This window comes from Phoenix dactylifera, chromosome 16 (assembly GCF_051530095.1).
Source record: "Phoenix dactylifera cultivar Ajwa chromosome 16, Ajwa_hap1_PhDact_Kaust_v1.1, whole genome shotgun sequence".
In the NCBI taxonomy this organism is placed as follows: Eukaryota; Viridiplantae; Streptophyta; class Magnoliopsida; order Arecales; family Arecaceae; genus Phoenix; species Phoenix dactylifera.
In genome coordinates, this window is record NC_143205.1 from 14,817,496 (window position 1) to 14,832,701 (window position 15,206).

The window sequence follows — 15,206 nt, forward strand, 5'->3', positions numbered from 1 at the left end:
TGTATGTAATGTACTTGTACTAAAAGACTAATGAAACATGACATGAAGTTAATGCTATAAAACTGAGGTTAGTTGATCACATTTTATGTTATCCCAAAATTTTATACATGATCCTTGATTTCATTATTGTTTTGTAATTGACCCCCGATTTGTTAATTTTTTATGTTCAATTTTTGTATATAATTAGCTTTGCATTATGCATACATTTAGATCTATTCTTGGGTCCGATTTGTTTGTATGCATAATGCAAAACTAATTAGATACAGAAATCGAACATAAAATAGTAACATTGTAAGAGCTATACATCAAATGAAAGTAAAAAAAAATTCTTACATTGTAGGAAATAAAGAGCTGGATAACAAAAGGACCTGAGGTTAAGTGAAGTGAAGCAAAAAATGCAAAAAAATGAAAAGAAATCAATACTTGCATAGTAATATACAAATCTAACTATATATCTATTCTATTATATAATGTCAACTTCCTTTATCTCCTATCCCATTAATTCAAGTCCTTCCTTTCACATTTATTATTTGAATAAATTTTTTTTGAATAAAAAGTTAGAAAAACACATGTATCTCATGTGCAATATACTAGTTGAAACTCAAAAAGTAAACTAACTATATAAAGGTTAAATATCACATCACAGTCAACAAAATGATAAATGGAAGTAAAACAGGGTTGGATAACATAAGAAGAATCCTGAAGGTAACTAAAGTGAAAATTGGAAATGCAAAACGGGTTTATATCATGACATCAATAAGAGCATAATAAAAGAAAAGAGAACAAAAAGGGCAAGGGAAGAGGAGTGTCCTTTTGTGCTAAAATTCTCAGAGGACAGGACGAGCGAGAGATGTCACCGAACTGAGTCTCCAGGCTTTTAACACAGCTGGAAACAGCCCTCCCCAACAAACAACACCCTCTCCGACCAGCTCTTGCTGAGAGAAGACTACTATTAACTAACATTCAGTATAATCACAAAAAATGCAACAAAAAAAAAAAAAACTTTTCTCCATGTTGGAAATCCTAATGATCTTTGATTCTGTTCTACTGCTCGATTGACACAGTGAGCTACTGCAACTCAAAAAGCAGATCAAATTCTGAACAAAACTGATAAGAATTTTAAGTTGAAGTTGCAAGAACAAGTTTGAATGAAAACTAAGCTTAATTACAGTAAATTCAAAGAAAAAAGAGCCTTTTTCTTGATGATTTTGATGATTTGTGATTCCTTCTACTGTAAATGAAGAACCAGATCGAACTCGCGCAGAAAAACTGATAAAAATTTGAAATTGATGTCAGCTGAATCGGACTGGGTTTCTTTTGCACAGCATTCGGCTGGGAAAGATGAGATTTTTAGACGGATTTCGGTTTTGTTTCGATAAACTGCACCTCAGATTGCTTGCTATGTAGCTCTGTTTGGATCGGAGAGGGATCGCAATGGAGAAAGGAAGTCACTTGGATTGCAGCTCGGTGGCGTCGGAGAGCGCCGAGAGCTCGACTTCCTCCTCCAGAGGAGCTGGTTGGTTCAGATCGATGAAGCCCTCGCCGCCGAGGTTGGTGCTGCTGTTGTTGGCGGAGCGAAGAGGAGGAGGGAGCGGAGGGGAATGGGCGGCGGCGGCGGCGGCGGCGACGGGGGAGGATGAGGAGGCGAGATGGGATCTCTTGTGGCCGCCGAGGGCTTGGGCGGAGCCGAAGACCCGGGAGCAGAAGGGGCAGCGATGGAGGCTCGAATTCCGATCGGCATTGGCCTCCGAGGAGTCCTCTCCGCCGATCTGGGTGCCACCGGCGGCCCGGACGCACCCGCTGCCGGCCATCTTATTGTGGCTCGCCCGGTGGCCACCCAGGGCCTGGTATGATCGGAAGAACTTCTTGCACGTGCCGCACCGGTACCTGCTCCGCCGCCCCTTCCGCCGCGGTCGGGCAGCGCTGCCGATCCCCTCGTCGCCGTCTTCGCCGTCGTCGTTGTAGTCCTCGTCCTCCGCCGTCTCGTCCCAACCGTCGGAGTGCTGATCATCCGCTTCCTCCCCTGCTCCCAATCTGGCCCAGGCGTCGCGGGAGAGAAGCATCAGGCACCGGGCCACGTCCTCCTCGGGGGACACGTCGGAGATGGAGCTGAGGGGCTCGGCGTCCGCGGCCACCGCCGCCTCTTGCAGGCGGCGGGAGCGCTTGGATCGGCGTCCGAGCGGCGGGGGCAGGGAGCACTCGGTCTCGCTCTCGCGATCCTGAACGACGGAGGAGGAGCCGCCACCGCCACCACCGCCACCGCCGCCGCCGCCGCCGCCGCCGCCGCCATCCGCGGCCGCGAAGATGGATGAGAATTCCGGGTCAACAAGGCGGAAGCTTTTACGGGGGTTCTCCCGGAGGCCGTAGCCGAGACCCTCATCCGCCGCCGCGGTCTCGTCATAAGCCGCCGCTTCCGCGGCGGAGAAGGAGGAGGAGGAGGCGGAGTGGGAGGGGGGCGGAGGCGGAGCTCGGTTGGGGCGGGGCGTCACGTGAGAGCGCATGTGACCTCCGAGAGCCCGGCCACTGGAGAAGCGCCGGAAGCAAAGGTTGCATCTGTGCCTCTCCATGGATAAAAATTGGAGCTTTCTTTCTTTAGTTTCTCTCTTTTGGCAATGGAGATGGTGAGAGTTTATTCTTCTTTCCCCATTTTCTCCTTTGCTTCTTTCTCTTGCTGCATCTCGGTTGTCAAGACGCTCCCCACACATACACAGAGGGAGAGAGAGGGAGAGAGAGAGAGAGAGAGAGAGAGAATGGGATAGTGTGGGAACTACAAGGAGTAGGTGACAAGCATCTCTCTTCTAAAAGACAGCACAGATGGGGGGGGGGGGGGGAGAGAAAGGGAGGAAGAGCAGATGGAGATTGAAAGTTTAAAAGGAACCTAATTAGTAAAGGTATTAAAGTAACAGATATAGGCTGATACGCATTATTAAAGACCTGAAGACTGTTCACCAAAAAAGAGGCCTGAGGACTCTGGACATTGAGGGGTGTTTTTAAGATACTGAAGTTTTCTAGGGAGTGATTTGAGAAAATTTCTGGTATATTCTATTTCTATGCATGTTATGAATATTAATTAGTATCAATTTTTCTCCTAGGATGCAATTCAAGTATTGCAGAAGGAGAGGAGCAAGTTTTATTTTGGAACTTCTGGGTTTTTACATGAAAAAATAACTGGCAATATAGGTTCTAACAAAAGTTGTATGAAAATCTTGCATTTTCACACAAATGATCAACCTTTTTCATGCGAATGATCAATGTTTTGACATCTAAGCAACCACTATTGGTATGAGGAAAGTTTAAAAAACATTTGTCGCATCTTCAAAGAAAAGCTATGTGGACGAAAACTGTGTACAAAAAAATAGTGTTCACTTTTGCTTTTTTTTTTTTTTTTGTATGAAGGCATTTGATAATTAATTTATAATATCCTAGATTTAGATACGAGAAGAATCATGAGATAAATTTTGATAATGATATTTTCATTTTTTTAAACAAAAGAAATAATATAAGGTGAGTGAGTGGTGATTGTCTCATGGATAAATGGTTTGGAGATGATACAACATTCTGTTTTGAGGAGTATTAGATTGATTTGATCAGCCATCTCTAAGTTTGAATTGAGACATGTATATCATGAGGCTAATTAAGTGGCAGACCACTTAGCAAATCTAGCAAGCTCAACTTAAGCGGATTTCTATTTGATGTTTGACTTCCCTTATCCCTCAGCTCAAATGTTTTTTACTAATGCTACAACTACTTCCTTCCTCCACTCTTAGTGGCCCAACACTTAGTATTAGCAAAGAAAATAAAAGAAATATTTACTATTAAAGAAAAATACTCGAAAGGAAGAATAGGGATAGCAAAAGAGTATTTGAAATCACATTATATTTTTTAGTTTCTAACTTTACAAGATGACAAATGGAGTTTGAGAACAATTTTGAAAAGATAACATGCGGTGTCACTTTCCAAGAGACTGAATGAGTTAAGCAAGAATTTGTATAAAATGATGGTATATGGATGGTGAAATGACTGAATTCAAGTTTCAAATTTACTATTCCTTTTACTAATTGACAATACTATATAAATCAATTTATTAATTATTTATATTCTCTTAAAATTGCGTTTATACTTAGATTTCTCATTGAGGATAATTTACTCCTTGATAATGATCATTTTCATTTCATGAAATGATAATAGCAATTGACTATGAATACAATGTTCTCAACATTTGTCACTTACTATAGGTAGTTAAAAGAGCTTGTTACATAGGATGTGCATGGTTGATAGAAATTTTCAGATCAACTTCACATTTCTTATATTGCAAGTGACTGAAAAAAAAAATTTGAGGTGATAATTGAAGGAGCCTAGATGAATTTGTGATACATTGAGCTCAACATACATAGTCAATAATGAATGCTAATCTTGTATCAAAAAAACTATGAATGCTAATCCTGACTTAATATGATAATAAACAAATAAAAAAACTGAATCATTTAACATGACCAATTTTAATTCACAATAAATGTAATGTATGTAACCTCTACGGTCAAAAAGGTTTGTTTGATTAATATGAATAATTAGTAATTGTATATTTTGCGCCAAACCACCTGCAAATTGGATAACAAAATTCTTTAAGGCTTACAATGTCAATTCTGGCCCGTTTAATTCTGTTGCAAATTTGTCAAAACAACAAAATGGGAGGTTCAGTATCCAAAACAAAATCAGATTGATTTGAAAGCAGTGTTAGCTTGGTTGATACAACTACAACTCAAATATTGTCACACCTAATCTATAGTCACATTATATCAGTTTCAAATTTATTTGCATGCCGAATCCTATTCCTATAATATAATAACAGAGATCAGAAGGAAATAGCATGATTAACATCCATGGTAGGCTTGATTCCAGTGCAGAGACCATGAAATCATTAAAAACTTAGTCATGTCCTATATCTCATGGTACTGATAAAATACTTTTGCATCTTGTTGTTTCATGATGATAACTATTATTTGTGGAGGAAAATAAAGCTTGAAGTGCTAGTGGATGGAAAAGGTAGAAAAAGCAGAAGACAATAAGATCACTCTCAACAGTTGGGTTTTGGCCATGTTCTACAACCAGTGTCATCAGACAGTAGACAGCAAAATTTCTTTGCTGTAGATGATAAGCTACTAAGATAATCTACATAATTAATTATATGCTGAGAAAACAAATACCAGTATAACATTATTTCTTATTTCCATCAGGGGTTTAGTTGTGAACAAAAGCAACTAATGAAATGGAACCTTATGAGTCGTCAGCCTTTACTGGATCCTGACCTTATCACGATAAAAGCCGGTGGAAGCAGCCACTGAAAATTTTCAACAGGAGGAACCCACCATAAATTCCTGAAAGAAAAGATAACAAGTATAATAAGACAAGGACTAGGTGGAGGAACAGCAAGTCCTTAAAGCAACTAATTTTGACCGTCATGTCCTTTTCTCTTGTTGCATGCATGCTAATCAGGACTCTTCATTTGGACAGATGCGAGTCTTGTTTTCAATTAGCTTGATCAATGGAGACATCGGCCGGTGATGCAAAATATTGGTGTGGTCTGGACGATGGAGTTAGAAATCCAATTTTGTCTATAATGATTTTAGGGCATATTTGGTTCGGAAGAGTTGGACTCTGTACTAGAAATAGAAATGAGTGACTCTTATTCCGAACCTTTGATTGAAGGGAGTCCCATTCCCATTTCGATTATAGAGAAAATGAGAATACTCCAATCCTCCAAAATCTAATCTCTACTCTCTCTTAGTATTCAGATTCCATTTCGATTCCGATTTCGATCACGAATCAAACATGTCAGGGGACATGACTTTTTTTATTTTCATTCCAATTCATTTTGATTTCGATTTCGGTCGCGTACCAAATGTATCCTCAATTTAATCCAACTTTAACATTGGCATGTTTTGCTAATAAAACTTGGATACATCAGTCGGACCAATTTTTTGTAGCATCTGCATCAGAGAGAGGTGGGGTTCAAACTTAAAATGTGACTTTTCTATTGTATTTCTGAGAAATTTGCCATCCATTTATCATGTGAGTGATTCTAGTTGACTTTTGAGACATCAGAGATTGTTAGAATAGGTCGTATGCTATTAATTTTCGCTGACTAACGCACTCAAATTGGTGGTCGTTGGCTTTCCACCCATTATTGCCATGGAAAATAGAAAAAGAGACTCTTTCTTAAAGCATGGGATATATGTCTACTTGGCTAAATTGCTTCCAAATATATATAGTGTATTATATGCAAGAACTCGCTAATTGGCGACTAATAGTTATTTTATCATTAATTGGTGATCATAGGCACAATGGAGTCTACTTTTTGTTTTTTGTTTTTTTTTTTTTTTGCTAAAATAGACATTTCATATATCACGGGTACGAATACACCCAATAGAATTTGAAAACAAAATGTCCCAAAGTGCTCCGAGCATCTCTCCCTCCTCAGTCCATAGGGTGCCTCTTGATTGGCTTGCTACATAAGTCGCCACTCAGTCTGTCGCCCTATTAGCCTCACGATATAAATGTTAGCTTGAAATGTAACACCCTTTCTCACCATCATCCAAATGTCGCGAAGCAGGAGATGAATTCCTCCGTCACTGCCCAGACCCTTATGAATCCAGCCAATCACTATAGCTGAATCACCCTTCGGTAGAACTAAACTCGCCTGGAGTCTACTTTACTCTAACAATATTGACATATCCCGCTAATATATATTGTGTTCATGCATATTCAATTTTAGAATTTGAAATCTAAATGTCTTCCCGTGTTTTGGTTGAAGAAAAGGCTGCATCAACAAATTCAAGACCCATTGGTGTTTAAGGTGTTTCGAGGGACAACATCAAATTCAAGAGAAGGTTGCATCAATAAATTCAAGTCCTATTGGTGGTTAAGGTGTTTCAATTTGGAAGATAGATAGCTTGCTTTGATATATCTTCATTAGATTTATATCATTATAGTGGCATGGTTAAATACGACACAATGTCGTCTATTTAGAAACATGAACACTAGACGCATTGAGCACACTTAATGAAAAATGACATCCAACTAGCGTATTTATGTGAAAGAAACCATCTATGATAACCAATCAAGGACTATACACTAGCCTCCATGCATATATAACATGCATTATTTTTATTAGGAAAAGTTTATTTATTTTAGAAAAGAGGATTACATTAATTCATCCAAGATATCTGAATTGAGTTGGGGCATGATGGTTGTAGCCATGCTTCAAAATGGAGGATATTTTGTGCTAAAAAAAATGGAGGTTCCTTCCCAAGTATTTAACATGTAACCCTAACACCGTTCCTTTGAACTTATTGGTCTCGATCCCATCTTATTCTCCAGGGGCAAAATCTCTATATAGAATTATGAAGGAATAGAATATGGAACTTTGGTTCAACTTAATCTGGTAGCTCACCACCAGCCGAAATGATTCATTAAGTTGAGATGTTTTCTATGTATCGAGTCGATTATTTAAGTTTTTTTTACTAGGTTACTGAACTGCATGTTATGTTAGTTTCTTGAAAGGAAACTTTATGGAAAGCTGATTTTTGATGGTTTTTATTTATGATTACAATGGCTAGACTGAATGGAATGTGTAACCTAAAATTACATTTAGAGATAATATAATCCAGATATTTGGAAAGATGGAGGGTATATTATCAATGTCGGTATCATAGTAGGTGGATCGAATTCATGCCGAATAAGCCATTTGCCAAGTAGCCAAGGAATGATGTAAAGGGTTTGGAAGATTAGGAATTTTATTATAACATGACAATATCTTGTAACTGTGGCTAAATAAGGTGCTGTAGCTGTCCAAGTTGAATGATTTGGCTTCATATGATCCAAGCATCTAACCACATGATGGCATGATGCCATGCGCTAGATATTAGACTGCATGGGAAAGCATAGTTGCAAGGGTTTGTCTCTGTACAACGTATCTTATTAGATTGTTCATGTTGCTTTATAATTTATAGTCTGGTGGTTGATCTTTTAAGCACTAGAATAAGGAAAAGTGTGAAGAAAGAGGGGGACTTTCACTTGCCCTTGTTAAATTTGGAGATCCTACACCATCAAGCAAGTTAACAAGTACACTCTTGGCTCCTCGTCCTTCACATTGCACAAGAATCATCGACGGTGAACTCGAGTCTCTTAGACACACACCCAACCATACCCAACTCCAAAATTTTCGACCCGGACACATTTTGGATTGGGTCGGGTCATGTCGAATCAACCGATGACTAGGCTAGGTTAAGATTAGATTCTTAATTATAGAAAACTGAATTAAGATTGTTTTTTGTTTGCTACCGAGGAAAGCAGTCTATTCTCCAAGTTTGGGTTGAATATGTTGAACCTGACACAGAGAACATATTTAAAAGCAGGCTATTTTGCAGCCTTAAAAGCAGGCATTCTCCAAAAATATATCTAAAATCTTCATTACTATTAGGTTATTCATTTCTTTTTTTCCTTCAGAACCCAAAACTTATTCTTTTTTCTTTACATACCAACGTATAGGAGCCTTACAGCTGATCATTCTTTTTAAAGAGCTACTTGGATACATCCTTCTTAAGTCCCACTAACACTAGAATTAGGAGGAAGCCTAAGAAAGAAGGGGCTTTTCGATGTCATCGTCTTGTTTTGTTGAGTTGTCTTCAGCATTGACTGAATTTAAACCTCCACTGTTCTTTGCCCAGAGGAACACGTAAAGGCCAGAAAACATGAGAATTATTCCAGATAGACTGCATGATGCCAATGAACTTGGATTGGCACTCAAGTTAGTATCGAAATGGGCACAATAAAAAAAAAAAATTGAGATTGCATTCAGAGTTTTTAATTTCAAAATCAAGATTTTATTCTTTTCATGAAATGAAATCTTTAAAATTTTAAAGTTGAGAATTTTCATCAGTTTCTGTAGCAGCATTTGGGCTATAGAGTATTTTGGTGCCATCGGTTCGACCGCGATCCAAGTCGACCTAGCTTTCTAGCCTAAATTAAGCTTCACCCCAAAAAATGGTCAGAATGAAGATGAATCATACCTTCCCAAACTGATAATTTGTCCTAAAAGATTAGCCGAAAGAATCGCCGAGCAAATTGTTTGGACGGGCATGAAGATTGCCACTAGGACTAGACCCTTTTCTATTGATACCCCATGCCTGAATTGCTTGACATGCTGCCACTAGCACTGTCCCCTGCTTGTCACAAAAACAAAAAGGAATTGGCACCAATTACAAGCTCTCAGAGTGTCAGCACAATCATATGAAATGCCACTTTAATAAAAATCAAAGCCAGAACAAAAAACTGAAGTAGAAGATAAGAAATTCTATAGTAGATCTCAATGGATGGAGAAATACAATACCCCGATCACAATGCCGATGATGCTTATAACATTAAATGTAGTAGATCCAACATCTATCTTGCCTTCTATTACGATTTGCAATATTGCAGTAAGAATGGAGCCCAATGTGAAGTTCACAACACACAAAGAGAGCGGCACTGGATACTTGCGCAATGTTGCAGCCTGCGATAAAATCGATTTTTTTAAGGATGATTGCTCATACTAAGTATAGTTACTTGGAAGTATTTTTTAAGGCAAGTTTCTTGGGAACTGTATTGGAAAATGTGCACAATTTTCCTAACACTTGGAAGTGTGCAAATAATTGAGCTGCAAAAACTAATAATAGAACCAGTGGAATCCACTTCTAACTAGCTTCTCAATTGCCAATGGTTTTATTGACCATTTTTGCATGTACCTAGTTCCAATTTGTCTATTATTTTGGATATCATCTGATCCCATCCCTTTGATGGCTGACTTTAATTGTTATTGAACCCCCACTCTCTTGCTACTTAGGCAAGGAGTGGTACTATTCGAGCAAGCACTTGGTGGTTAAACATGAAAAATTACAAAACATCGTAGTAAGATTTAGATGTTGGTTACCTGCAAAATCGAGCAGCAAGGCTGACAATTGCTGTGATGAGATAGATGCAACCCAGCATCCAGTTCTATGATATTTACCCATCAAAGAATGAGCCTTAAAGTTTACAGAGAGTGATAAGACAAAATTTCAAGTATATCTACAACTTTATGACATCTCGAAATTGTGAAGGGAGTTCGAGTCATACTTCTCAAAAGTTATTGCAAAGGGAACGAGGGTGATGGCGGTGCCCAAGCTCCGGAAAACTACAACAAATAAAGGATTGAGGCCAAGGATGAGAACCCATTTCAGATTTACACTAAGTCATCAAGAGTTCCTTCAAGAATCCCTTTTTAGTGGAGGAAACTAACATCTTCAAAGTTGGGGTGTAATTGAGCCGAGTCGAGTTGAGTAGCTATAGACTTGAGTTCGATTCGATTTAAAATGCTTATGTTTGAAACTCAACTCGAGAACGATCAAGCTATAATATCCAAGCTCAACTCGACTCGGCTTAAATATTAACTGAGCTATACTCGAACTCCAGTTCGAGCTTGAATACGAGCCTTGGGTATAATTAAAAAATATGATTAAAATAAAATATAACATAATTTTATATTTTAAACTATTAAATTATTAACATATATTATAAATAAAATATAATATTATTAACAATATATATACTCGATTAGGTTTACGAGCCTTCGAGCCGAGTATTTTGCTACTCAATTTTAACTTGAAAAACTGTTTGAGCTACTCAAGCTTGGTAATAGTCAAGTCAAGCTTGGACTCGAGTCAAGCTCAAGGGCAGCTCGTGAGTTGCTCAGCTCATTTGCGCCCCTACTTCAAAGTGATAAGAGGAAGGAAGTTGGAGATGAATCTTACAATTCAAGATTGAAAGTTGATTTAAAGAAACCACTGAATATTTACCTCTCCGATGGAGGAGCCCGATATCTCCAGAGTGATAAGAGGAAGGAAGTTAGAATGAGTCTTAGAATTTAAGATTGAAAGATAATTTAAAGAAACCACCAAATGCTTTCTCCAATAGTAACATCTCTTCTAATCTAAAAAAAGAAGCAAATATAAATAATTAGTAAAGTCATTAAAATAGTAAATCCAAGCTGATATGCATCATTAATGCGAGAAATTTGGACTTTGAGGGGTGTATTTGCACACTAAAGTTTACAAGGAGTGATATAACAAACTTTCAAGTATATCTTGGTCCTCCATTTTCTGATACAAGCATATGTTCTTCTTTTACTTGGATTTGCTACTTCCTTGCATCTAATAAAATATCAATTGTTATCAAAATTTTAAAGATTTAGTACAAGTCACGGCATATTGTAGATATATTTATCTTTTCTCCATTGGGATTCTAATGTATTTTGAGAAAAATATAGAAACAAATTTAAATATATCTTTTTATCTTCTTATTTTTATTTTAAAAAATAGATTGCTACCATGATTTCTAGTAAAAGTAAGTGATATTTCTTTTGGATGGGGCGCATTCTCACATGAATGATCTACACATTCACACACAAAGGCCAGCAATGATCGTTGATCCAAGGAAAATCTAGGCAACATTCATTCCACAATCATGAATCTTCGTCAACGGGTGGATCGGGCTGTTATGCACCCTTATTAACATATATTCTCCAAATATATCTCGAAATTTCATTACTATTAGGTTCTTCATTTCTTTTTCTTTCAGAATTTAAGTTCTAGAATTATGAATTGTGACAAAACCCATAATTTTTATCCCTTACATAACAACAAATAGGAGCCTTATGGCTGTTCTCTCCTCTTGAAGAGCTACTTGTGCACATCCTTCTCAAGTTCCACTTACACTAGAATTAGGAGAAAGCTCAAGACAGGAAGGGCTTCTTGATGCCATTATATTGTTGTATTGAGCCGTCTTTAGCATTGACTAGACCAAAACCTTCATTGTTCTTTGCCCACAGGAGCATGTCAAGGCCAGAAAACATGAGAACCACTCCTGCTAGACTACATGATGACCACAAACTTGGATTAACACTCATGTAATTATGGAGAGGGCACAATATAGAAAAAAAATGAAGATTGCATTTGGAGGTTTTAATTTCAGAATCAGGATTTTATTCTTTTCATGACATGAAATCTTCAAATTTAAAAGTTGAGAATTTTCATCAAGTTTTGTAGCAACTCTTGGTTTGTAGAGTATATGGTGCCACTGGTTTGATGGCTATATAAATTGACCCAGGCTAGTTAAAGCCAAACTAAACTTCACCAGAAAAATGGTTGGATTGGAGATGAATCATACCTTCCCAAACAGGTAAATTATCTTTAAAAAACTGCCAAGAAGATTGTTTGGGTGGGGATGAAGATGGTTACTGTTCGTCCGATTCTTGTCTAACTAAAAATATGCTAGACAGATCGTTGTTAGAACCGATGAACAAAGTTTAATTTAATTTTACTCTTACCTTTCCTACTCGAAGAATAGCGGTTGTAAGAGGTCGATCCACAGGGAGGCGATTGGAGTTGCATAAAAATTAGAACATTCACTTCAATTCGAAATCAACTTTTGAATGATTGAAGAAAAACATTATTTTGAGGATGTTGAATATTTTCTAATTGAAACTAACTAAAAGAAAGGTACTCAGATTCGAAAAACATTTATTTAATTAATCAAAGAAGAGTTTTGGCATAAATTAAAATGGATCAAAAACAAGAAGATTGAAGCGAACACAAATTGCATGAAGGAAGATTTAATTGTATTGCATAACAGAAATTAAAATTGCAGAATGAATATAACTTCTACCCAAATAAACTCTCAAAAATTAAAACTCAAAACAAAACCTAAAATAAAGCTAAAAAATAAGAACAACATGCTCTCAAACTCAACATATAACTTCTCAATTAAAACTTTCAATTAAAGTACAACTAAAAAAATACATTGTTCTCATGAACTCAAACTAAAGAAAAACATTGCTCTCCTAAATTAAAAAAAACTAAACTCAAACAAAGCTAATAAAATATTCCTTTCTTTTCAACCCGAAACAGAGCATGGCTCTGTTTCTTTTTCTTTCTCTCTTCTCTCCCCTGTTACTTCTTGAACCAGCCGGCCACCACCCCGCCGAGAGCTCTCTCTTGTCCTCCTCTCCTCCTCCTCTTTTATAGCTCGCGCCCCCCCCCCTGAAGCTGGCGATGGATCCATGGGGGAACGGACGCATGATCCTCGGGGCAGCTGGATCAAGGGGAAGAATCACGGGCAGTCGATCGTGGAGGATGCTGAAACACGGACGGAAGGAGCCGAATTTCCTTCTTTGGGCCACGGAGGGATGGGATGCAGAAGGGGCGGTCATCCGGGATGCTGAAATGGAGAAGGAAATGGCTAGATCACAGCTTGCATCACGGCTGGCCGCGGGATCTCTTGGAGGCCGAAGCGGGATCGACGGGGCGCTGTGCTTGGATAGGCGGATGAAGACGGAGGAGCTGATCTGGATGGTGATCCGTGGCTGGGGCACTGCGGGAGGAAGAAACGGAAGGGAGGGGATGCGCTGAAGACGCTGGGACGGTGCGGGATCCGTGGGGCACTGCGGATCATTTGGAGGCTGCCGCGGGATGCTGTGAGGAGGCGATGACCCGTGGGCTGGTGGGAGGAGCGGACGTGGGAGGCTGGATCACGGGATCACGGGCGGCTGGGACGCGGAAGAGGCGGACTCGGACGGGCGCGAGCTTCGTGGGATGCTAGGAGGAGACGGATGCGGCTGGATTACGGCTTGCATCATACTTGCAGTCCGGGTGTGGGAGGCTGGATCATGGAATGAGCTGGGGTCTCTCGTGATCGCATGGACTGGCCGGACTTGAATTGAGCTCGGGCTGCCGCGCATTGGACTCAAACCCAATGTTATTGGGTCTTTTGGACTCCTTACACTCAAACACAAATACAATGTTAATTAATTAATTTTATTATTAAAAATTAACTATAATACTGATTATAGTGGTACGATGATTGCACTTTTGTGCTCTCATCACACCCCCCAACTAGCTTATTGCTAGTCTCTAGCAATTTAGTGCGAAAATAAGAGTGCAAAAGTGTTATTTATTATATAAATATACTAAGATAAATACTCACTTTCGTAGAGCATTACGATCGCACTTAGCACGTGCAACAAGCCGTTAAACCCCTAGGTTACCCTAGTGGACGAGTGTTGTCTCGTGAGGGTTTGCAGTGAAGTTACCCACAAACTTCAATCCCAAAATAAAATTTGGTTTGTGAAATGAAAGTTTTATTTCAAGTACATAACTGATAAGAATTTCAAAATCACACAAGGTTTTAATTACTAAGTAGCCCAATTTCTAGATTAGTATGCAATTTAAGTTGAAGTTATTAAGTTTTCCGTTAGGAAGTTGTAAGACTTATTTATACTTGAGTGCTCAGTGAAGTTTGGACCATGCACAAGCTAAGGTTTTGGATCTCCAAAATATCGCTAATATTAGTAGTTTCCAAGAATTGGTCGGACAAGACCTATTTGCTGATTCAAAATCATCTTTTCTGCAGGATTTCAAGAGCTGTGGATGTTTACTTTAATACCTCATGGGCTTTATCTGTAATATTCCAGTTTACTCGAATTTTTACAACGACGGCTTTCACACTATTGTCTTTCTTAAGGTCAATATACATTTTTTTTTTCATTTTTTTTTTGATTTTTTTTTTGCATTAAAAAGAAATGATAATGTATATATTGTGCACTTTTACTCCTGTGATGATTCCTCCATGTAGCGAGCAATTAGTCGACAATTCTCACACCAGTTGGCATGAGGTGTCGGGCATCAAGACTCCCCTACGGACCTATGCTCGGGTTCCTCATCACAAGCCCGCTGACCTTTGACAATAGGTAGCCCTTTTCGATGTACCTGACTAAATCCACCTTTTTTTTTTTTGGATCAGAAAAAGATGGTTCATCAGGATTCGAGGTTGCTACCATATTCTCAACACAATGTCGAACCTATACCTTAGAAAATGCAGGCCAGATGTGTTGTGAAATTCAAAGCACTAATTAGCTTACAACTCACTAAAAGGAACTTAATAAAAAGAACTCACTTTGCACTACTTCCAACTAGTCATTGGGCTCTTAGATTTTATATACCTTGTGTGTTGTATATATATATATATATATATATTCAAAAATTTTAACTAAAAACTTTTTTTTTATAAAATTTCAAATGCGTAAAAATACCCCCAAACCTAAATCTAACATTGTCCTCAATGTTAAAGAAAATTTA

The 15,206-nt window shown here is 38.5% G+C and overlaps 1 protein-coding gene across 1 annotated transcript; it reads right to left on the bottom strand.

Moving 5' to 3' along the window:
* Window positions 1–1,095: 1,095 nt before the first annotated feature.
* On the bottom strand, window positions 1,096–2,845 carry LOC103712241 (zinc finger protein ZAT9-like). The gene has a single exon (XM_008798716.6). The coding sequence runs from the start codon at window positions 2,703–2,705 to the stop codon at window positions 1,449–1,451; it is 1,257 nt and encodes a 418-aa protein (XP_008796938.4). The 5' UTR covers window positions 2,706–2,845; the 3' UTR covers window positions 1,096–1,448.
* Window positions 2,846–15,206: the final 12,361 nt, after the last annotated feature.

Coding starts and splice junctions, on each gene's coding strand:
- LOC103712241 (XM_008798716.6), bottom strand. CDS start 2,705: ATGTGTGGGGAGCGTCTTGACAACCGAGATGCAGCAAGAGAAAGAAGC.